The 22,678-nt window shown below is 53.1% G+C and overlaps 11 protein-coding genes across 11 annotated transcripts; 4 read left to right on the forward strand and 7 right to left on the reverse strand.

The window, feature by feature from the left end:
• Positions 1 to 249: 249 nt before the first annotated feature.
• Positions 250 to 898, reverse strand: BU26DRAFT_572154 (uncharacterized protein; the record flags this gene model as incomplete). Its single annotated transcript, XM_033834212.1, has 3 exons — positions 250 to 316; positions 373 to 704; positions 752 to 898. 3 exons carry the CDS (start codon positions 896 to 898, stop codon positions 250 to 252), a joined length of 546 nt encoding a protein of 181 aa, XP_033675914.1.
• A 1,581-nt stretch (positions 899 to 2,479) lies between these two features.
• BU26DRAFT_525477 (uncharacterized protein) lies at positions 2,480 to 3,758 on the reverse strand (the record flags this gene model as incomplete). The annotated part of the gene is made up of 6 exons (XM_033830513.1): positions 3,679 to 3,758; positions 3,030 to 3,605; positions 2,939 to 2,999; positions 2,707 to 2,886; positions 2,533 to 2,624; positions 2,480 to 2,496 (listed from the first exon to the last, which is right to left on the reverse strand). Exons 2-6 carry the CDS (start codon positions 3,481 to 3,483, stop codon positions 2,480 to 2,482), a joined length of 804 nt encoding a protein of 267 aa, XP_033675915.1. The 5' UTR covers positions 3,484 to 3,605; positions 3,679 to 3,758.
• Positions 3,759 to 3,952: 194 nt separating this feature from the next.
• On the forward strand, positions 3,953 to 5,121 carry BU26DRAFT_525478 (kinase-like protein). Its single transcript, XM_033830514.1, has one exon. It carries the CDS (start codon positions 4,118 to 4,120, stop codon positions 5,045 to 5,047), a length of 930 nt encoding a protein of 309 aa, XP_033675916.1. The 5' UTR covers positions 3,953 to 4,117; the 3' UTR covers positions 5,048 to 5,121.
• A 261-nt stretch (positions 5,122 to 5,382) lies between these two features.
• On the reverse strand, positions 5,383 to 6,945 carry BU26DRAFT_586507 (uncharacterized protein; the record flags this gene model as incomplete). Its single annotated transcript, XM_033834659.1, has 1 exon — positions 5,383 to 6,945. Exon 1 carries the CDS (start codon positions 6,928 to 6,930, stop codon positions 5,383 to 5,385), a length of 1,548 nt encoding a protein of 515 aa, XP_033675917.1. The 5' UTR covers positions 6,931 to 6,945.
• Positions 6,946 to 9,055: 2,110 nt separating this feature from the next.
• BU26DRAFT_441548 (ankyrin) lies at positions 9,056 to 9,472 on the reverse strand (the record flags this gene model as incomplete). Its single annotated transcript, XM_033824462.1, has 1 exon — positions 9,056 to 9,472. A coding segment is annotated over one exon (417 nt), but the record flags the coding sequence as incomplete, so codon positions are not given.
• A 2,598-nt stretch (positions 9,473 to 12,070) lies between these two features.
• BU26DRAFT_184469 (uncharacterized protein) lies at positions 12,071 to 12,602 on the forward strand. Its single transcript, XM_033820431.1, has one exon. The coding sequence runs from the start codon at positions 12,157 to 12,159 to the stop codon at positions 12,553 to 12,555; it is 399 nt and encodes a 132-aa protein (XP_033675919.1). The 5' UTR covers positions 12,071 to 12,156; the 3' UTR covers positions 12,556 to 12,602.
• Positions 12,603 to 13,189: 587 nt separating this feature from the next.
• Positions 13,190 to 14,573, reverse strand: BU26DRAFT_184460 (uncharacterized protein). Its single transcript, XM_033820430.1, has 2 exons — positions 13,650 to 14,573; positions 13,190 to 13,595 (listed from the first exon to the last, which is right to left on the reverse strand). Exons 1-2 carry the CDS (start codon positions 14,355 to 14,357, stop codon positions 13,566 to 13,568), a joined length of 738 nt encoding a protein of 245 aa, XP_033675920.1. The 5' UTR covers positions 14,358 to 14,573; the 3' UTR covers positions 13,190 to 13,565.
• Positions 14,574 to 14,627: 54 nt separating this feature from the next.
• BU26DRAFT_611138 (uncharacterized protein) lies at positions 14,628 to 16,671 on the reverse strand (the record flags this gene model as incomplete). The annotated part of the gene is made up of 4 exons (XM_033836048.1): positions 14,628 to 14,826; positions 14,881 to 15,761; positions 15,816 to 16,032; positions 16,566 to 16,671. 4 exons carry the CDS (start codon positions 16,669 to 16,671, stop codon positions 14,786 to 14,788), a joined length of 1,245 nt encoding a protein of 414 aa, XP_033675921.1. The 3' UTR covers positions 14,628 to 14,785.
• Positions 16,672 to 16,721: 50 nt separating this feature from the next.
• Positions 16,722 to 18,910, forward strand: BU26DRAFT_469513 (TrkH-domain-containing protein). Its single transcript, XM_033825318.1, has 2 exons — positions 16,722 to 17,014; positions 17,062 to 18,910. Exons 1-2 carry the CDS (start codon positions 16,765 to 16,767, stop codon positions 18,870 to 18,872), a joined length of 2,061 nt encoding a protein of 686 aa, XP_033675922.1. The 5' UTR covers positions 16,722 to 16,764; the 3' UTR covers positions 18,873 to 18,910.
• Positions 18,911 to 19,104: 194 nt separating this feature from the next.
• Positions 19,105 to 20,190, forward strand: BU26DRAFT_572162 (uncharacterized protein; the record flags this gene model as incomplete). Its single annotated transcript, XM_033834213.1, has 1 exon — positions 19,105 to 20,190. One exon carries the CDS (start codon positions 19,105 to 19,107, stop codon positions 20,188 to 20,190), a length of 1,086 nt encoding a protein of 361 aa, XP_033675923.1.
• A 972-nt stretch (positions 20,191 to 21,162) lies between these two features.
• On the reverse strand, positions 21,163 to 22,584 carry BU26DRAFT_572163 (uncharacterized protein; the record flags this gene model as incomplete). The annotated part of the gene is made up of 1 exon (XM_033834214.1): positions 21,163 to 22,584. The coding sequence occupies one exon, from the start codon at positions 22,582 to 22,584 to the stop codon at positions 21,163 to 21,165; it is 1,422 nt and encodes a 473-aa protein (XP_033675924.1).
• Between the last annotated feature and the right edge of the window lie 94 nt (positions 22,585 to 22,678).

Below are 22,678 nucleotides of genomic sequence, written 5' to 3' on the forward strand. Positions count from 1 at the left end.
GCGACTCATCGCAAGCTAGTCCTTGCCCTTTTCTTATCAGACTCCATGCCAGCATTTATCAACATCAATCCAGAGGATACATGCATTCTATCAACCTGCAACCTTACAAATGGTCACCGAGTCGCCCAAAGCCAATAGTAAGCGATACATAACTAATTTCTTCACACTTTCTCTAGCCGTATGTCATCCCACAACCAACCCCGGCAGAAGCTTGCTCCGCGCGCGATGTTCTTGGTAACAATTTGATGATCACAATGCCGACTCGTTCTGAAAGTCTTTCGGCTGCAAGATAGCACTTTCAAAGACGTCCAGCTCTCTGTTCCCCTCCGGTTAGCTTTGTGGACAGAAAGAGGGACACTCCATCGTGCTTACCTTAGTCTCTTCTGTGGTACTACAGGCTCGAGCGGACATGATACAGCCGGAGCACCCACACGATCCTCGTTCTCACAGGGCACCGGCCCTTGGAATGGGCCGGGCGGCCGAGGAATCGCGGAACCCGGAGCCGACTCAAAATCCTCAGAAAACCCTGAAACGGCGCCGACATCAGACTTATCAAAGAAGCTATCCAAGGGGTCACAGATCTTGTCCAGCATCTCCTCCGCCCCTTGCGTCCCCTGCGCCGCCGGTGGCGGCCGGCCGGCCTTGTTAAGAAGAAGCTGTATCGGCTCCCTGCGAGGTCGAGGTCGCAGTTCCGGAGTGCGGAGCTGGGAGAGCCAGAGATGTCGGAGTTCATCCTTGGGTCGGCCCTCACGCCCTCTGTGCCACGGTCGACAAAGATGCGTGGCACTTTGCCATTCTGGTGGCGACTGTTCGCGCGGACTGTTTTTGTCTCGCTCTCATCTTCCTCCTCGTCACTGTCCTCGTTATCGTCCTTTACCTCTCCCTCTTCTTCCACCATTGCTACAGCTTCGGTCTTTCAGGTATCTCGACTACCCTCACGCAGCAGCAGCGACCTTTCGTGTGAATCCCAGGCCCTCCTGCGCTTTTCAGGCTCCATGCACAACATCGCCTGTAGCAAAAAGAAAGCCAGGTCGTCTCGCGTTTCCGTGAAGTACTGTAGGAGCCGCCGACTCACGTCTCGACGCCAGAGCTTACCATCCTTAATGTGCGTCTACGTACCTCGGGAGCCCACACCTCAGTCTGACGAGAACAGCGCCTAGAGCCCACATGTCTACAGAGCACTGGAAGGACATAAGCCGTGGGAATAGACTGCGGGAGCTTTTTTAACAAAGATGCGGCGGGTAGGATGAGGCTGGCTGGTAAGCGAGATATCCGCAGATGATTGCGGGGTTAGACGGAGGAGGAGAAGTAGAACCCTGCAGCTGCCATTTACTGGTCGCGGAACCACGGATTGCATAGATGAATTAGACGAGATCTTCTATTTCGCTATGCGAGCTCCGAATAGCAATGTTCCCGGACCAAATTTACTCACCCTGGGCATAGGTTTGGTTGCGTCGAGAAGCGGGGGACCAAGGCGACAACTTTGTGTGTGAGGCAGATAGCATGGCGGGATGCAAATTACTAATGACGCTTCCGGTCAGTCCAACCCTTATTTAGCTCGACCCGCAGAAGCTCACCGGTGAGACGGCCCATTCCGCGTAAAATGTCGTCAGCATTTATTCGGTCACTGCCCGCATAAAGGATGGGATCAGTTAGAACCGTTTAGAACAACTTACTCGGCGCTTGCCAATCCCACCCCGCAAAGTATAGAACGAATTCATCGCTGTTGGGTTTAATTAATTTTCAGCATTCGCGCTCGAAAAGTAAGAAGACTGCGCCCTACTTAAGGGACTAGCAGGGACTAACACTAGAACAGTTTCTCTGGTTGCCTGACCCCAATCCAACTCTCGCGAATTCCTAGACGTGGTCACTACTGATTTAACCGACAATGGTAAGTACGATGGAAGCTAGCCTTTCTAAACATTAGGAATACAGACCCTAATAAGCAGCTATAGGGTTGTAGATGCACGTATTACTAGCAGACCACCAAGGCGTCTGGCTGCAAGCAGACACCTCCACACACCGAGCGAATGAGAATTGACCAAGACCAGTGCAATAATGCTCCCCCCAGTGGCCAGTGCGCCAATGCTACAGAGATCGCGGGTTCTTCGATCATTATAACTTAGAGCGGAAGAGTTTGCAATAAATGCCCTAGCTCAACTTCCTAAGGGAACCGACATCTAGGGACATTTAAATTGTCCGGCTATGAAATTTCCAGAGTTTTTAGTGGAGATGATGACTGCGTTTTGTAGAAGGTCACGGACACCCAAGCCGCACCTCCAACATTGAATCGCTCGAGCTACACCGGTTTTCAGAGATGATGGCACTTGTTATGAGGGATAAGGTGGAGATAACAACACACTCGTTTTTAGAAGTTAAATACAAATATATTCCTTCATTCCCAAGTCTGCACCTGCCTAGAGGCCGACCCGAAGTCGTGCGCCCGCGTCGCCGCGTCGTCCGATCGATTGTCCCTAATTTAGTTCGCCATCGATTCTGCTTGTCCGGACAAACGGTTGGACGAGTTCTTACCAGAGAAAATGCTAGGTGAGTCCTTGCTAGAGGAATGATTGGACAAGTCCTTGTTAGAGGAACAACCAGACGAGTTCCTGGCAAGGGGAAGACTAGGCCATATTTAGGCTAGATATCTTGGAGCTAACATGCGATTAGCTCTATGTGTCTCTTCGCTAATAACGTGAACGAAACATACTAGAATAGGTAATCTCTTCAGCCACATCAGCCGCTAAATTGAAGTAGCCCTCGCGTTTCCAACACTTAACTATCACATCCCCGAGCGGAAGTTCGCTCACGTTAGGGTACTTTCCCTCCTTTATAAGTTTCTCAACCTCGCACTCCTGCTCCTCTATTTTCTCGTGAAAAGGTTTCCTGCCCGTCACGATCTCGTAGATAGTTGATCCAAGTGTATGAATTTCCGCACGGATGGTAGGCGGGGTATTCTCGCTCGTCAGGATGCCAGAAACCAATTTCGGCAACAACTTCTACCTAGTCGTCGTCGATAGAAGAGCCACCAAAATCGCAGAGAAGAATATTCCGTGCCGAATCTATTAACAAATTCTTCCTAGATAGGTTAGCGTAACGGATGTTGTTCTCATGGACGTAGTTGAGTACTTCGGCAACGTCTTGACACCACTTAATCCTCTCTTCAGGCGTGGCCTTGCCTCCTTTATTGTAGTACAGTCGGAGGCATCTAGACTCTGCTCGTTTGAGGTAAATGCCATACTCATTCATGTCTACAACATTAGGTAGGTTTGGGTGCTTCCCTAGACGGCGATACACCCGCTTTTCAATCTCCATGGCTTGCTTAAACTCCTCGAAGGGTAAAGGTACCTTGAGCACCACACCCAGGCGGTCTTTAATGTCGCAAATGACAGAGTACCCCGCACGAATAACAACCGTTGTGTTACCAGGTCTCTTTATAAAGCCTCTCCGCTCCGTTACATTCTCCGCAGTCTCAATCTCCATGTGGAATCGTGGAGGATGAAGGGTGGAACGAAATCTGAGGAGGATCTGTGTGCGTGCTGTGGTTTATCATGAATCGTGGTGGCCAGACAAGGTGGGATGTGCAGCGCTCGACATTTACTCTGTTGACAGGCCATTAATCATTGGAATTTAGGGGGCCCAATAGGAAATAACCGTTGTCACGACAGGGGCACGTACGATGAGAATAGGCTCATTGGCACATCTAGTGGCCGCTATCAATCCTTGTAAACGGGAGGAACTGGACGGAGAGCAGGAGGGCTGTGTATCGGTGTAGGCGGATGTTTGGAAGTTGGTGCGGTGTGGTGCAAGTGTCCAGGCAATCAGGAAAAACGGCCGGGGGTGTTTTAGCGTCGCACGGCATCCGTGTGGCGCGGATAATGCCAAGACAGGATTCTGACTGCGCCACCGCAAAAATCCTGCCCCGCTCCGATGACACATGGCAGCTCCAACAGCTGATGCCTCGATTATGCCGGTATGGAGCGTTGATCAACCAGGAGCCAGAAACCATGTCTTTCCGTGCTAATTATACCGGCATCCAACCAACATCTCGAACGTCTTTGCGGAGTGAAACACCTTTGGTCCCTGTGGCTCTACATGATATATTAAAGTTGCTGCAATGTCGCACATAACGTACGTCGAGATTCATCGATATCTCCCTCAGGGAGTCAAGCGGATCATTGCGCATGGCGGCGGTTGCTGGATTGGCGAAGTCGACGAAACGACGGTCCTCAAGTATCCGCACACTCAGGAGGAGATGAAATGGGTTCAGATCGAAGCGAAGATTCTGAGTGTTCTCGGACGCCATCCTCGTATCATCCAGTCGAAGGGTATAAGCAAAGATGGCCTTTTCCTGGAGTTTGCCCCAAATGGCAATCTGCACGACTACCTCTCCGCTCACTCAGAGCTATCTCTCGAGCGACGCCTATCCTGGTGTATACAAGCCACCGAAGCCGTATCCTATATCCACTCAAAGCGAGTCCTCCACTGCGACCTCCGCCACGATAACTTCCTGCTTGATGCCAATCTTGACCTCAAGCTCGCCGACTTCCAGGGCCAGCACTTCTCTACGGACGGAGAGATCCTTCTAGACGGCCTCTCCCTCGAATCTACCAAGGCATATCTACCCCGCAAACCGGCAGATCACGCAAGCATAAAGACGGATCTATTCGCCCTCGGAAGTGCCATCTACTTTATCATGATGGGCCATGAAGTGTTCCCGGATCTGGACAACTCCAAAGACGAAGACGAAATCGAGCGTCGATTCCGCGCCGGGGAGTTTCCCACCGATCCGCACGTATGCGCTACTATCGCCGAGAAATGCTGGAAACAGCTCTACTCGTCGGCGCGACAAATTCTGGCCGACCTAGAGGCTGTGCGGTATGCCATCGCGCGCGGCGAGACGCTGTATTCTGTCGCCAAATACGTCGTCCCTGTTCCGGACAAGGACGTTTTGGCCCCGGCGACATCGTGGCTAAGTGGCCTCTGCGATGAGAGGCAGATGCCGAAGGTACCACCGCCATATCGTCAGCTTATAGGCTTTAGTTAAAACATTATAATACGCTATCTAATTCTAAAGAAATATTATAAAGAAGAAGAAGAAGTTTAGATATAAGAGATGAGAGAAAAAGAAAATCTATTAATTAGTTTATAGGAAGTTAAATACGTAGAAAAAAACTAGACTGCTAGCTGGCCTTTAGCACTAAACGGCCTGCTGGCTCGAGCGCCTGCATATCGATCTAGGCTTTTACCATTTGTTCTTCTAAATGCATATGTGGATTGCGGCCGAGTAATGTCGCAGCGGCATTCTACAATGAAGAACCGTTTGCTATATGCGATGCTGACGATTGAGAAGGACGTCAGTGATTGCTTAGACTATCTGTGCTATGTGAGTCCATCACTATGTAGTCCTTCAATCCACGGGTTCCCGCCCGCTAGCCCCCCAACCACCGGCCCCACAGGTTCCTCATTCACCATCGTCTCGGTCTCAGGTTCCTCATTCACCTTCGTCTCGGTCTCAGTAACGTCCGGAGACAAGAACCTCTGGGCTCCCCCCGTACACTTATACAACCCCTCAACATCGCGCTTGCACGCCCCCTTATACGAAGTGGTGCCCCAAGTGTGAATCCTCCTCACCGTATCCGCAAGATCGTCAAAGCCGGCGCGGATATTCCCACGCTGCCAGGTTTCGACCCTCACCCCCGCCCACTTGTTCTCCTGCACCGGCCAGCTCTGAGGGCTGATCTTGACGAGGAGCCAGCCATTCTGGGAGACGAGCACAACAAAGTGCAGAATCGAGTCCGTGCCTGGATGTGCGTCGCCCTCCTGCTCGGACGGCGAGCTCGTCGAGGCCGATGGCGGAGAAGATGCGGCGACTCTTTTGGCGTGCATATCGTGCTGCTGAGCAAGCAGCCATCGATTGTAGAGCGCCGTGACGCCAAAGACTAAGGGGTCCCTGCACGCAACGAGAAAGGCCGCGTTGAGGTGAGCGTCAAGCGGATGAGCGACAACATCTACTGTGAGGTAGGGATACATTGTGTCATCGCGGAGTCGTGGAAGGAAGGTTGCTCTGCTCTTGAACGTCGCACTGAAGATCTTGTCCGTGAGGGCATAGAGGATGTGCGGTTTCGTGGCCCAGAGCTGTAATTCGTCTAGGGAAGAGAGAAACTGGGCTCCGGCTGCCGGGTTTCCTTTGGGGGCGGCGTTGCCCGTGGGCACGGTGGGGGGACGCTGGGTGGTGGTCGACGTGGTTGCCTGGGCCGAATTCCTCGGGGCCGCAGGGATGCTTGGCAGAGCAGAAAGAGGGACCGGTGCATACCACATAAGGGCCCTATCGTGGGGTCGCGCCGGATCAGGGTTCCCTTCAGCGATGGCTTCGTAGTCCATGAGTCGTCGCGAGATGCCGTAGGTGCCGTCTTGGTGGTACGCCTGTCGGAAAAGTTTCTCGGTGACGAAGGCTTGGAAGTCGGGCATGTGGATTTGCTGGAGGTGATTGGTGAGAAACCCCTTGCTCTCCGGTGCGATGCAGACAGATTCGACGTCGGCGGATTTCAACTCGTCCCCAATGGTGACATCGTGAAACGAGATGCTATCCTGCAGAGTGATGCCATATTTGTTCATGAATGCGTCAACATTACGTTTGGTAAGATGGACGGGAGCGGGGGATGATGTGGTGGCCATTGAATGCTGCTGTTTCAGCTTGAGGGTCTTCGAGACGGCTTTCCAGAGTTGATCGATGCTTGCAGGATCTGAGTCCGGTACTTCGCTCAGTTCAACGTTACCTGTGGGGGGGTAAAGTACTTCTTCCGAGGGTTTGCTGGCCAGACATTTGTCAGTTGCTTCGCACGTTTGCTCTGAGGAATTGTCCCACAAATGCTCCGGTGTTTGGTCGCGTGCAGCCATGTTTGAGCGAAGATTACGGGTAGTAAACATGTCAAGCTTAATCGCAGTTGCTTGCCTGCAGAGTAGCAATTATGCATGCTAAGCAAAGTAGTGGGCCCAAATAGAGGCCTTCCCGAAACGAATCGATAGTTCGTGCGGGCCGAGCCGAATATGGTCCGTGCCGGTGATCTCGGCAGAGCCGAGTGCTCGCTACTCGGCTCGCTACTCGATTGGTGTTCACTTTTATAATGTATCTACTACTCGAGCAACTACGCCAACATCACTCAAATCCTATTCCCTACAAGAATCAACCTCTGGCTGTTGCTAAATACTCTCAAATTCTAATGCCGATCAGAACCAACCTCTTGCTTAAGGCCCTCTATGCCCTACTGGAAAAGAACAAAGAGATAGCCAGACCCCGAAGAAGTCGGGGGTTACTAGGACTTCTCATAGGGCTTAGGGACGCGCATCTCCCTCCGCAAGCATCCGAAAGCATCTAAAAGCATCCGAGAGCAACATTGCGTCGTCAGTTGTGTCGGTGGCGGGGACGGCCGGCGATGGAAGTCCTTGTGCAACGATATGCACTTTGACTCGTACCTATCAACTTGTGGGTTAACCAACATATGTAACGAAAACCTCTCATGCTTGGTCGAGCCACTAGCGCTGACACAGGATCAATCTAAATAAGAGAGCTGCCTTCGCGTCTTCGGTCCTATATGCCGGGCGCCACTATGGAAACGAGTGGGAAAGATAAACCACAATTGCTTGATAGCCTTTAGTACAGAAACCGTTGTGCTGATTCCTGGAGATCAGTAAGATGCTCCACCTCTTCCCTGGCAATCCGTGCAGGTTACCTCTCTCCTATATTCTCGACCAGGTGGACCAAATATCCCCCTAACCCATCCGAGACCATTACATGTAGCGCAGTCAGGCCCGCGTCTTCTTTTCGGTCTCATCGCAAGGCAGAACTCTGCCGGGCGCACGTTTCTGGCCGGAACGTGGTCCGGCGGCCGTGGTTGGCTCCGACGCGCACTGCTCCAGCGGCGGAGCGAGGGGCTGACGAGCTCGTCGCTGGCATTTCTGAAGTCAGGGCTGTGTGGTCGCGCAAAACTCTGCTGGGGATGCGCTGCAGGTAGCCGGCTGTCCAAAGAGCGGGTGCGAGAGATCATGGAAGGTGGGGCCTGTTGAATCAGCTGAGATCGTCCAGTAAGGATGTTGGTGTACTTACTAGGTACTGCGGGCTCACGTCTTGCCGGGAGTATGTTGAGCGAATGGGCTGGGCACCCAGCGTACTTCTCCTGGACGCAGGACCAACGGGCGGTTCCGCCCGGACCCGGGGCGTGGGCGAACGCCTCACGGTATTGAGATCCGTATCGGACGTAGAATGACTGTAGTCTCTGGGCGCATACTTTGGCCCAAGGTCATAGGTGTAGCGCCGTGTGTGCGGTTTAGGGGATTCAGTCAAGCGTGTAGGATATGGCTCTTCTCGGGGCTTTGGCGTCGATGCCACCGGCTCAGTTGGAATGGGTGGTTCCTTTCGAAAGCCCGCCTCGGTATCACTCGAGTTTCTGTCATGCGCGTTCACGCGATCATCTGAACCTGACGAGCTTGTTGACCTTATGGAGGAGATAGACGAATTTCGTGATCGCGTTGAAGTAGTATAGGAATACGGCGCGATTTCATGGTTGTATCCAGAATTGGTGACCTTTATAACCGGGGTCTTCGGCCCCTCGATTACGGGTTCCTCGTCTTCGTCGGAGTTCAGTTCCACGACCCTGTCATCCACGTCCATCATCCATTCATTCTCGTCTTCCTTTCTCTTATCGGCGGCCTTCAGGATATCGATGAGTTTCTGGATAGGACTGATGGCTCCTCGAATATAGTCTAGGATGATAGGAGGAGCACCTGCCCGCAACGCTGCCCGCGTAATGACAACGCCTTTGTGACCCGTCCATCTACCGGGCCGACTGCTCAGACTGATGAAATTAGTAATGACCGACTTCAGAACTTGGGTCGATGTTCTTGCGAGGCTCTCATCCTCGTGGTGATCTCTTCCGATAATCTCCTGGTGGGATCCAGCAGACAGCAGACGATCACGGAATGCCTCCCGCACATCGTAGTCCAGCAGGAGCGCCTGCATATCCCGGTCTTGGCGTTCAATCGCAAGGTCATACATCTCTCCGTACTCCCTACCCATCCAGGCACCGGCTTCAAGCAGCATCGTTGCGATAGCTATGTCGCCTTTCCCAACCGCTTGGTACAACGCATTCACGTACTGGGGATTTGAAGCAAACACATCGGCGCGATGTTTGAGGAGAATCTTGATTATCTTTTGCCTACTTCCGACAGTAGCAGCGATGAGCGGCGTGCCATATTTCCCACCTTTGAGACTCGGGTTGGCATCATAAGACAGGAGAAGGCGAACCATCTCTTCTTGATTCGTTGCTACTGCTGCTTGAAGAGGCGTACCAAACAACTTGCAGCGCCCATCTGGATTGTTGCCGTCTTTTAGGAGCAGCGTGAGCTTCGCGAAGTCGTCGGAAAGAATGGCCACACACAGCTCGTCGCCCACAAGCGCATATGCGATATGCATTGTCTTGGCTAATGCCTGCTCCTCTGCTCTCCAGTCAATCGATTCCACGTCGGAAAGCTGCTGAAAGTCGCGGCGCCGCACAAACCCCTCAGGTCGCCACGCATGGCGGAGATGATCCGCACCTTGGGCCCAGACGTACGTATAAGCAGCAACAGAGCGAAACTCGCCAGAGGTCAGCTGTACGTCAACCGTGACGAGTTTTCTTTCCAGAAGGCCAGTCACTTTTGGCTCCGAAAAGGGTTCATCCGATTCAGCGTTCGCTCTCTTCAAGAACTTCCTGTCCGAGGCGAAGACCAGATCGCAGTACTCTAGTACCTCTTCACCTAGGCCCAGAATGAGGAAGCCAGTCACCTCCCCTGGAGGATCTGACTCTAGACCAGGGAAGTTCTTCATCCGCCTATTGTCTAGGACCTTGGCAGTCCAGGACTTCTCTTGAATCACAGCACAATCCATGTGCGAAGGCCGCCAGACATCATAACCCTTCAAACGAGCCGGTGCCATAGCTTCAGCTGCGCGTTGTATCGAAACGTTGATCCTAGCCCAGTCGCTCGAGGATGGAGTGAGCCGTCGTTTGTGTAGATGTGACTCTATTCCTTGAAGCGAACTTGCTGCAAATGCGCGGAGAATACTCGGGAACATCAAGCGGCCGTAGACGAACATGTTGTATCTACCAAGACCAGGGTTCGAAGCACTCAGTTCGCTCATGGTGAACCTATTCGCGCCTGCCAAAATGTATGAGGGCACAAGGGTGGTGTCGGGCAACGGATAGCAGTCGCTTTGATCCAGGGGAGGGGAGACCAAGGGCTTCGGAGAAACTATAGGGGTGTCTTCGGCGTCTTCTGGTTCTTCAATCGGCTCCGAAGGAGCCGGTCTGCTCTCTGCATGTAGCCCAGTAAATCGCTTCCATCGAATCAATGGCTCAGTTGATGCTTCGAACCTCACCTGTTTCGTGGCGGTAGGTTGCTTATCCGGTTTTGTTTCGGTGGTCTTTGAGGCTAAATGGCTCGCTGGTCGAGATTCTTGGCCCATAGCTGATGGTGGTCCGCGTTCGGTATCCATCCCTCTCTTTACAGGTGTCCCCTCGGTCTCTGGTTTAGCTGGCGGATATCGAGTCTGAGTATTTTCATTTCGGCCAATCTGCTTCGCATTCGAGGCTCTGGTTCCTATACCCGCTTCGTGTTGTTCGAGCTTCTCACCTGTAGAGGTACCCCCGTCAGTCGGCACCGTTACGACGCCAGCATCCTCAAGCATCTTGGAAGTAACCCGATCGTTTTCATCCGTGCTTTCTTGCTCATCGCCAATACCTTGAGCCGCTCCTCTTGCCACGCGGCGTTGGATATACGAACGCAAGAGTGATGCTGTCACGAGTTCCGGATCGGGTACCTCGCCTGGTCTGGTAGCCTGGGACGGCCCCTCTTGTTCCTCTTCTAAGCAATGAAAGCAGAAATAGGGGTGTCCACTGTTACTATCGGTGATCTTGGCTCGTACCTGAGATGCTGTGGGGCGTGCGGTTCTCGCTTTATGCAGCATCATCTCTGCCCATTCCAGGGGCTCCCTATCTTCGGAATCGGGCTCCGACCTCATTTTCTGGATCCATGCTTTGTTCAAACTTTCGTCAGCCCAGTACAATTCCGCGTTGTTCATATACTGGTATGATCTCAGGTCCTCCAGTGTGTGGTTATTGAGCACTGTAGCCATTTCCAAGAAGACGCATCCCATTGACCATATGTCGCTAAGCCTTCCCCGAGGCTATCACTAGTTAGCGTTTTTATACTTGGGTACATGATCTATCTAGACTTACAGCATCATCCACTACTTCCGGAGCGGCATACTTCCATGTGACGGCGTAGGTCCTCTTTCCGGTAGAAAGGCTGCGAGACATTTCGCGCAAGGTCCTTGAGGTACCGAAATCGGTCAGGTAAACCTTCGTGTGCTTGACGAGGACGTTTTCGGGTTTGATATCCTTGTGGATGATACCCTTGTCATGGAGATATTCCAACGCCGAAATAAGACAGCCGAAGAAGGTCCGCAGACATTGCTTCCGGACGGCACGATCGGATTCGCAATCCTTGATCTCTTTTAGGTATGCCTTGAGGTCCATGTCGGCTACAGGCCTCATGATCAGACCAACGAAAGTCGGATCGGTATATGAAGAAATGAGCTTGACGAGGTGGTGATGCGAAGCCGCTTTCAGAGCCGCTAGTTCCCTCGTGAACTGCTCTAGTCTTTCTCCGTCTTTCAATTCCGAAAGGCCCCGCCGAAGCTTTTTCCTAGCAAAGCTCTTCAAGCTCAGCTTCCCAAACACGTGATCCACCTCCCCAGAGCCGCCCCGACCTAGTGGCTTCACGATGGAAAAGTGTTCCTCGGCTGATTTCAGGAAATTGAAGTGTGCACCACCCTCCTCTTCCAACTCTTTCAAATGCCTATTGGACGAGATGAGGCTCTGCAGTTCCAGAAACTTAGTGCGAAGTTCCGCACCTTTCACGGCCTCGGGAAGGTTCCGGCCGTTATAGGGAAGGTATGCATCATTCCGTTTGAGTGCGACGAATGTATCCATGAGATCGGTTCTACCGAGGATGCGCAATATGCAAAAGGTCCGTGGTCGGAGCGCCCATTCGCCTTTACCAAATTGCCAAAGCTGCTCGGTGACATAGGCAAAGACGCCCTCACGGAGAACCGGATGCATGCCCGTTGGGTCAGTCGGTCGTGGTATGTTCTGCTGGTCGAGCCGTGCGTTTAACTCGGTTTCGGTGAGTCTCCTTGGCGCCGCCTCTGCATTGCGTCTGCCAATTTCCGCATCGTTTCGGTGGGGGGAAGGCGCTCGTGCTGTAGAGGTGGAGGAGCCTTCGTACTTGTTCTCATTACAGTGTGGAGAGCTGTCCGAGAAGCTTTCGCCCAGAGTAGGCAGCTCGCGTTTAGCCTTTTCACCAGCCATGCTTCAGTATTGGTCGAACCTTTTCTGCAAGTGGAAGCTGCTGGGCCAAGTGCGCGAATGTGTGCTAGCGAACTCGTTGTTTATGGGCCGGGAAGGAAGTGCTCGAGGCATCAAGAGATCAGGAGCCTTATGGGAAAACCTGGGGTGATATCAATCGTTCCCGCGGACGAGGCTGAAAGTGTGGAGTGTCCATGGCGAAGCCCGTAGGCATGCCGACACTGCAGGAACTCATGAGCTCTAGCCTATGGGGTTGTAGGTGGCTTACTGCCACCCAATAGCGCATTAACCGGGGCTGACCAGCATTGGCGAGCGACCGCTGGATGTGGTGGGTTGAACATGACATCGCGTGATCTTATCCTCTCTTGACTCCCGCTTCCCACGTCGAGTAGTGGTGATGAAATCCCGAATTCGGTTCGTGGCAGTGCGAATGGCACATTGGGTTCACAGGAGAGAGCGCGCATCGACGCTAGATGCGTGTCGACAGGAAGACTTCGACGTCCGGAAGTACATTGATCTAAGCCATGGCCGAAGAGCGATGGAAGGCTTGGTTTTTCGGATGCCCGTAGTGACGGCAGTCATAGACGCACATGGCCTTCGTGTCAGCTAGCCCTCGCCGACAGCCTGGCTGTAAACTAGGAGAGCTGACGGGTGCCGTCTCGTCCCATCTTGGTGGTGTGGGAAAACCTACTTAGGCGCGCGCTCTCTCGTGGAAAGCAAGGCATTGAAGGATCCAAATGAAATATGACCGTAATCGAGTGGCAATGGCGCGGGTGTGGTGAGGCAAAGTGAGGTCTGAATCCCTGGGATAGAGAACGCGCCGCGGAAAGCGGCCGCGTGCCAAGACGCTTGTCAATTAGCGCACCCGTCAACCTAGAATGTCTACCTTCTGAAGAGCGTTGGACCAACCTCAGCCAACTACAGCTTCGGGGAATGACTTCACTAGGACTGAGAACATGATAATCCTGCGTCCAGGCAATCGGAAACCCCGTATCGGGCCCCATGTCGCCGGAACAACTTTGGGCGCACCTTCAGTCTAGACGCTGACCCACGCTTCGATATTCAAAAAAGGGCATGGCTGCGCTGAGGAATCCAATATGCAGCGCGATTCACAAAATGCTTCCGTATTCTTCTAGCCGGAGTCGCAGGCGACAAGCTGGACTAGGACGACTCACATCCTATTCGGGAGGCCTAGGCATTCGTTAGCCTGCATCAATCAGCAAAGGAAATGATAATTACGCATACGATTTGGACCTTCATTCCCCTCTTCTCGAACTTCTTCTCGAGCCACGGCTTTATCCCCCAAAAACTTTCCACGCCGACCGGGAAAAGCTCACGCGGAAGCGGGCTCGGCACCGCGAAGAGGGTGATTCTCTTGACGCTCTTCAACTTCAAAATGTGGCGGAATGCATATGCGTCGGCAAACCACTTCTTGTTCAGATCGCCGCTGGGGGCCGGAGCGTAGTTCAGGCGCTTTGGGAAATTGAAGTCGTCGAAGCGAAACGAAAGCGACAAGTCGCGCAGGTTGATGCAGTCTTCCAGCAGCGCGGCTCCCGCGGACAAGGGCGTCAACGCCTCCGCCCTGATGAAGCGCAGCGACTGGACACTCGCAAAAGTGTCGGTGGCTTGCAAGAAGAAGCGCAGGTTGTAGGCTGTGTATACCTCGCGGACCACGATGTTTGCTTGCTTGAGGAACATGGGCACAGATTCGATGAAGAAGGCGTCGTCGACGACGCACATGGGAGGGAGCCAGGAGATTTGTCGCCCTTGGCGCATATCGGCGGCTTCAAGCGAGTCCCAGCAGTCCTGGTCGCGGGCGTATCCCATGGCGGCGTATTCGAAGATGTCCTGGCGGAGCTCGAGAGGCAGGCGCAGCAGCGTGTTGCCGGCGGTGCGCGCGTCGGCGTAGCTGTTGATGTAGCCTTGTTCGTTTACAGGCGGACTTCCAGCCATGCTTGTGACTGCGCGAAGAGTGAATGTATGTGTGGAAGGCAGGAATGGGATAGCTACGGTTCATATGTGTTGCGGCGATGGAGCTAAAGACACGTGTTTCAGAGTCAGCCACAACCAGCAGGGATGGCGGCAAGCGAGCTGCGACGTCATTGGTCGAGACTCGCCCTCACGGCAGCACAGCCGCTTTCCTCCCTCACATGACTGACCAAGCTTTCATGCAGTAGGTATTGCTCCTAAAAGTGATACACAGTGTTATTCTCACACATTTCCACTGAATCAGACAAGGTTGTCGCAAACCGAAATTCCCAAAACCATCAGCATCATGGATACACACACAACATCGAGCCAGTTTCGGCTGCCTGGAAAGTTCGATACGGACTAGATCAGCTAGATACTGTCCTATCCGCTCCCGCGGGTCAGCAACAGCATCATCGCCGCTCGCAGACCGACATGAATGGCATATGGGAGCCTGGGAATCGTCAGCACACGCATCATGCGTGGAAGCGACATGACCACCACTCACCTCCGAAGAAGAGACGTTTTGTCTTCACATCATGCCTCGCAACCGACACCCCACTCAGGAACTTCTTCTCTTTATCCTCTAACATCTTCCGAGGAACGAACCGGATTGGCAACTTCTTCTCGAACTTCTCAATCTTGAAGATGGCATTGGTGCTCGAGCGACCCGTTGGGTCGTACTTGCTCCTCCCCACAGCCCAGAAGTCGCCCTTCGAATCCAAGGTAAGCCCGGCGATAGGCATTGCCATGCTGATAGCATGCTTCTGTTTGAACTCAGCCGGGTCTTGCAGCTCAAAGACGCGGATCTTGTCGTCGACGAGAGAGGGCACGTATATACGATCGTCCAGCCCGCGTACCAAAGCACCAGGAACAGGGAGCTTCGCTTTCGTCACGCGGTAGTTGTCCCACCAGTCGTCGTGATATACGAGGCTCCCGCCGCCAAGGATAGGATCCAGCCTCTTCGTCAGTTCCAGCTGCGACGAGCGATCGTTGCTGACGACGAAATTGTTGGATCCCATAACAGCAATGCTGTTCGCGGAATGCATGTTCGGGCTCCAACCGGAGGCAACGAATTTCATCTTTTTATCGCCTTTGCGATGCTCGTAGACGTCTACGGTGGTATTCGCCCCATACTTGTTTGCATCCAGCATAGTTCCGTTCGCGTCGTATGGTGCTCGCTGGTTAACGAGCCAGAAGCGATGCGTTGAGCCGTAATCGAGAAGCTCGACATCAAAGTCCGCAATATCGAGCTTCCCATCGCCCGGTTTGGCGCCGTAATCCGTAGGAAGAATCGGATGCATTTTGAAGAGGCCGTTCTTGAGCGGCTCGTCGATGTAAATGGCCATCATCCTGGAGCGACGTCCAGTGTAGTTGAACTTCGATAAGCTTTACTACGCGTTAGCAGATTTGCTTTAAACATCTTCGATTGTGGAGCCTCACCTAGGATTCCACTCATCCCGCGCTGCCACTCCTGTACACGCCGCGTACAGGACGCGATACTTCTCGTCTAGCCACATGGCTCCACATCCATCCAAGCTCTTGTGCTCAAGGCGCCGACATTTGTACGGGAACTTCTCAATAGGCTGTATGACGCGCCCAAGCCCGAAAGTTACAAAGAGGAGGTTCTTCAGCCACCACTGGTACGCCACTGCCAGAACTGCGATCACCAGAGCAGCATTTCTGAACTTGGCCATGTTTTCTAAAGGCCGCCGATGTTCGGTTCGTTGACCTGCAATTCTTCACTGCAATGTGAACTCGAAGTCATGAAGCGGTCTTCAGCGCTAGCGCGGGGTATTTCAAATGCAGCTCAAGGGATTCCTGCGGGGTGAGGCACGGAGAAATGGACTACGGCATTCGAAAAGACACGTGGAAGTACCCCGAACATCTCTTCTGTTAGGTGCGGACGCAATATCGAGGCGCGGCTAAATGCGGCTGTGATGGGGGCTGCGCTTGTGTACCGGTATGTACACCACCTATGACCTCCGCATTGTTGCCTCCGTATAGTCTCTTGAAAATGAACGGCATCCATGTACTCCAATCTTGAATCCCAGTTTGCGATAACAGCGGATCAGATCCCTAAGGTATCATGGGTGAATTGCATGCCTGGTTGTTTACTCTGATTGGGCGAGACATGCAGCGGTTTGGGGGTTTTCAAACCGCTCTACAAACGGCGAAGATACCTGGAATTACCTGTTGAAGGACTTCCCGTACGTTTTTCTGGCTTGCGAACTGAGAAGATTCCTCGGAGTTGCTGATAAGAGCAGTCGCTTAGGCCCGTGATGTCATCGCGCGTCATGCTGGGCTGCACTTCGAAAGTTACATGACTTTTCTCATTCTTCGCCAGCACTCGATTGCCATTTCGTTCCCATCGGGGAAGCAAAAGAACATTATGCCGGATCCTTGGGAAGAAGCGCGGCATCCGCAAGAAGCCAAGGAGCATTTTCTACGCTACCTGCGCAACGAAGCGCTTCAACTAAATTTCTATCGGGCTCACATGCTGTACTTCGTTACCTGCATTGCCATTGCATCCATCATAGTGTACGGGGAAGGCCTTGCCAACGATCCGGGATCGCAAAATGGCACTAGGCTGCGCTACATTGATGCGCTTTTCCTCTGTTGCAGTGCCATGACCACGACGGGTAGGTTGGAAGCGCGCTAATCTCTCTATACCACTAATCCTGGCTAGGTCTCAATTCGGTGAACTTAGGCACCTTGACTGGTTTCCAGCAGGCTGTGCTCTGCGTTCTCCTCCTTATCGGAAACGTTGTTTTCGTCTCGACATTCATTGTTCTGGTCCGCCGATACTACTTCCGGAAGAAGCTAGCAGATATCGTTCAACACTCTGCGGCGGGTCGCAAAGCATTGCAGAACCTGGAGGATGAGGAATGCGCCCCGCATGATAGCAACAGTGGTCTCAGGCATAGAAGGGTAGGAGAGGGGGGCAGATTGCGCAATGGCAAGCAAAAAGGAAGAGCGAGGTCATCAAGGGAGGGAAAAACGAAGATGGTAACGGGGCGTAGCTACTACCATCAGACCGGTTTCGGATTCTTCCCGGCGCCGTGGGAGACAAAAACCGCTCGCGAATTCTTCGAACGGGTTTTCGGCCGCATTACTTCGCCGCTACGGCCAGAGGAGCATCAATACCTATCGTTTCGGCCGCAACTCGATCCGAGGGGCCGCATACGCGGTCTCAGCGAGCACCAGCGCCTTGAGCTGGGAGGCGTCGAGTACCGAGCGTTACAAGCACTGCTTTTCCTCCTCATAAGCTACCAGGTCTTCTGGCTATCCATTGGCACTTTATTCCTGGTACCGTACGCATACCGATCGGGTGTGAAGAGCATACTCCGCACGTCGCAACCCGGCAACCTGAATCCCGGTTGGTGGGCCTTCTTCTCCGCCGTGACTGAGTTTGCCAACGGCGGGTTGAATGTGCTCAACTCCAACTATATTCCCTTCCAAGCTGACTACTTCGTGCTAATCGTCTCCGGAGCTCTTTCGTTGGCTGGGCAGACGCAGTTTCCCATCTTTCTCCGGTTGATTATATGGGCGCTGGAAAAGATCTACCCCGTCCGATCTAGCTTTAGGCACACTCTAGCCTTTCTACTGCATCACCCGCGCCGATGCTTTATCTACCTGTTCCCGAGCAAGGAGACCTGGTATCTATTGGCCATACAGCTCACCATTGACATGACTGCATGGATATTGTTCGAAGTTCTCAATTTGGGGATGCCACAAGTGATGGCTATTCCAACAGGGACAAGGGTTATCGATGGCCTCTTCCAAGCGACAGGGCTAAGAACCAGCGGTGCCTACATCATCAACGTGAGCTCCTTAGCGCCAGCACTTCTCGTCGCATACCTCGTTATGATGTACATCTCCAGCTTCCCTATTGTCATGGCCCTTCGGAAGACAAACACTTACGAGGAACGCTCCATCGGATTGGATCAGAGCAACGCCGGTGGCGGTCTCGCGCAGCATCTGCGGCGGCAGTTAGCCTACGACATCTGGTTCCAGATGCTCGCTTGGTTCCTCATCTGCATCGTGGAGCGCGGCAAACTCAACTCGGCACAGCCTGGCTTCTCCATATTCTCGATCCTGTTTGAGGTAACTTCCGCCTACGGCACTGTCGGCTTGAGCACGGGCGTTCCATACGACAACTACAGCTTGAGCGGCGCGTTTCAAACGACGAGCAAGGTCATAATGCTTTTTGTCATGGTTAGAGGCCGCCATCGTGGACTTCCCCTTGCGATTGATCGGAGCATACTGCTACCTGGGGAAGAGCTCATGCATAGGATGGACAGGGAGTATAACGAAAAGGGCTGTCTTGATCCCGGTGAGGAAGAAGAGCTGGAAGAGGATATTAAGCAGAGTGGACAGGAGGGCGTTGGGCCAGGCAATGGGACTGAGGAGCAGGACCCTAAGGAGGAAAGATCAGAGGAGGGAGTTAACGGGAAAGGTGGAGACGAAAGTGGACGTGGACAGTTGAGCATAACGTAGACGCATCTCCTAGGATACTCGACTATACATACATTGGGCGCTGACATGTCCCTAGTTGTTGTATCGCCATGGCGTCTTACACATACAATGTAGCTTCCACATTGTTTTCTTACCCTGCAGCCGAAATATATATTTTCTTCCTCGTGGCTAGTAACCTAGCTAGACCCATTCACTGAAACGACGGCAACGCAACGTCCTAGCATCCCGCTGAGACTGATAGCCTAACAACACGATGGCTACTAACCGAGACATCGCTTATTCTTTCGGATTCCTACGACGACGCCGAGCCCGCGTTAAGGTTCCAATCTTCCGCGACCACTTCTCCTTTGCCCGAGATGTCTACCGAGACATTCGTAAAGAAGATCTCAATCTCCCGGATGACGTAGTGACCGTGGACGTTAGGGTATCTCACGATGAGAAATCTGTTCTCTACGCTCTACCCAAGGACCAACTATGCCACGATGCTGCCTTTTTCAAAATTGCACTTTCAGGTCGTTGGCAAGAGGCAGATACAGGCGAGGTGCACCTAAAGGACATAGACCCAGGCCTTTTCAATATGTTTGCATACTGGATACTGACAGGAGCGGAGGTCATGCGTCACATCGAAGACTGGAAGGCTGAGTATGCCGAATACCTCAAATGGGTCGACTGGCTGACGGTGGCTGAACGCCAGAAGGGAAATGGCCCGCCCGACCCGCACGCATTTGCCTCTCCAGTCACGGTGTGGAACTTCGAGCGCACTGTTGACGCATATTGCCTGGGGCAGTTTCTTGGCTGTGCGGACTTCCAGAACCACTGCATAGCGCATCTCTATTATATGAACTTGCGCTTTAATCACTTGCCCACGAAGGCGGATACAGAGGAGTGGGAGTGGTCCGACGGTACCGTCGCTTTCCTTCGCGCCCGCGACGTGCTCACCGCTTGGGAGCACAGCAATTTTGAAGACGATGCGATCCGGCGCTTCTTCAAGACCTGGCTTTCCCGGTATTGGGACGCTTATCCCATTAGCAAAGAGGACCATGTAGCCCGCGATGGGTGGGATGAAGTGATGGTGGAGTGTCCGGACTTGCGCAAGCGCTGGATGTTCGACATGGCTATGCCAAAGATTGAGCCATGGATCATATGGGACCTGACGTTTTACTTCGTTGGGCCGGTAGTTTCCTCGGAGCGTGAACACGCGTGGTCACAGGAGCAATTCAATCCGTACTGGAATGGTGGGGATTGGGATGGCGCGGATGGGGATGGACGGGATTGGCAACATCACGTAGAACTCGCATACGCAGGCCCGGCTGGCGAGTGCTCTTACGGAAGGGGCTAAATAGGATTGTCGAAGTGGGAATTGGGGTGGCCCAGACGAGCGCTCCCGGTCTTAGCCTGTCTACCTATGGTATGTAAGTGACTAATTATATCGTTCTCTTGCGTGTTGCACAAGTCTCTGGCTTCCTTGAGCTCTTCGCCTTCTAGCATTCCGCTGCTTCAACTCACCCATACTGTAGGACCCCACAAAGGGATATAGTTCCGGCGAGCCGGGATGTAACACAGCGAAATAGAAATCCGCTTTTTACCCATGCACGACTCCGCCTAACAAACGCCCTCTCCCTCTTACATGCAAGAACGGAATGGGGAATGCATGGCCAAGTAGCATATGTTACTATCGATAAATCGAAATCTGTTTTACTATTGTTGTGTGATAAAAGCGCTACACCCGACATTGACCCAATCCTGCATATCGAAAGCTCGGAACTTCTCGAGTTGGTAGAGAAGCAGCTGAGCTGGTTAGCATGAGAAAGAAGAAGTTTTAAGATCATCTTTGGGTCCGTTCGTACTTCCATTGTTGATGTTGTGAGAGTTAAATATTCAAGCATCTTAAGCAGTTTACAATGGTGGCGGACGCGATCTTGGCGGAACCGTTCCTACTTGCTCGTCCTCATCGCCCCCATCGGGGAACATGTCGTACAATTCCAGGACCTTTTCCACCTGGACATGATGTAACCCCGAACTTCTGCGGGCTCTTTTGTTAAGGGGGCGTCTCTAAAATAGGGTGTTTAAAATGATACCAGCATCATATAACAAGAATCACGTTGCATGTTCACGACAGCTCTTTTACAATACTTCTTATTGACACAATAATTACATTCTAGTGTGTGAGATAGGCAGGCTAGCCTAGCAATGCTAACGTGCCAGGCCTGAACCCACGATCAGTTCCTCGCAGCTCACAGCATGCTCATGAAAACACAAATCCCACTATACAATATTAGCGACTCACTCCCGTTCAACCAAAGACGACCTCCTACTGACCGAAAAGCTCGCTCAAAGTCTTCTTTGTCTTGCCGTCCTTGGAGTTGGTGGACGTAACTGATCCACAATGTGCCTGGGAGATCGAGTCCGAAACTGCTACCGACTTTCCGCCGTCGAAGACTGTCCGCGGAGCCGTACGTGTACCTGGAGGCAGCGCGTTCGCAAAGACAGCACCCGCACGGGCATACTTGTTCAGCTCGTTTTCCATCTCAGACGGCGTACGGGACGACTTCGACTTGGACGAAGCTTTCGAGACCTTGGACGCGCCGGAATTGACCGATTCACTACGGCAGGAGTGCCTAGAACAGTGGAATGCGAAGGAGTTGGCCTTGCTACTACCGCGCGAGGAGGTCGCAGAGTTGCGTGAAGTGCCCGAGTTGCCGCCCTCAGAGCGATGGGAGGAGCCGCGAGAATGGCCGGACGCATCTGACTTTGCACCACCGTTGCGCTTGGCCTTGTTGATCTCAGCAATAATGCGGGAGGTGATGGCGGAAGGTGCCTTGCCCAGCTTCTGGAGCTTGTCAATGTTTGCCTTGCTCAGATTCGATGCGCCTGAGCCTGCAGTACAACCGGAAACGTTCGAAGAAGCGTAGCTCGCAGCATACGCGTTCCCGTCCTCAATAGCAAGCTGACCCCTACCATATTCGCTACACGAATCCGCCATAGGGATCTCGAGCTTCAGATCCGGCGCCTTGCGCGAATCGCCCTTATGATTATCCACCCTAGCCTGCTCCCAAGCCATCAAAATGAAATCCATACCCATAGCCTGGATAGCATTCGCCATCTTCACGAGCTGGCACCGCAACTCATACGGCATATCAGGCGTGTCCGCAGCGAACCAAGGCCCCGCAAGACCAGCGTAGAAGGTCACGATGAACAGGCCGATGCGCGACTCGCCTAGCGTCCCGAACGTCTTATAGATGAACTGGAAGGGCTCGACATCTGGGACGAACTGGTAGCGCTTCCAGTGGCGCAGATAGAACTCCGTCGCCGCTTGTATCAGGCGGTTCTGCACGTTGAATAGCTTCAGCTGGCCTGCGAGAGTCCAGACTTGCACGATGCGCAGCGGGGTGCGGGAGTCGGTCTTCAGGATGTAGTCGAAGTCATCGTCGCCGTCGAGGTGCTGCACGACGGCTTTCATGGGCTCGTAGGATGCGTCGTGGATGACGGTGCCGTCGGGGAGCTTGCCTAGAATTTCGGAGTTCGAGCGGACGCGGGGCGAGAGCTTGAGCGTGCCGGTTTCATAGCCCTTCTTGACAGTGACAGTAACAGTCATATCAGCGCGAGGCGTGTTGGAAAAAGCGCCGGCGAGGCCTATTGACTTGGTTGAAGCGGAGGAATTGATGGTGGCGCCGGTCATGGACGAAGCGAACGAGTAGAACCAGCCCAAGTTTGCACCACTGAAGATCGACATTGCGCATGCTGTCGAAGATGTGGACTTTGTTGAGATACCTGTTCTTATGACACTTGCCGTTTAGGGGACTTGGGAGTTGGAAAGGTAGGATCTG

The sequence above is a fragment of the Trematosphaeria pertusa genome (genome assembly GCF_010094035.1).
Source record: "Trematosphaeria pertusa strain CBS 122368 unplaced genomic scaffold BU26scaffold_26, whole genome shotgun sequence".
Taxonomy (NCBI): domain Eukaryota; kingdom Fungi; phylum Ascomycota; class Dothideomycetes; order Pleosporales; family Trematosphaeriaceae; genus Trematosphaeria; species Trematosphaeria pertusa.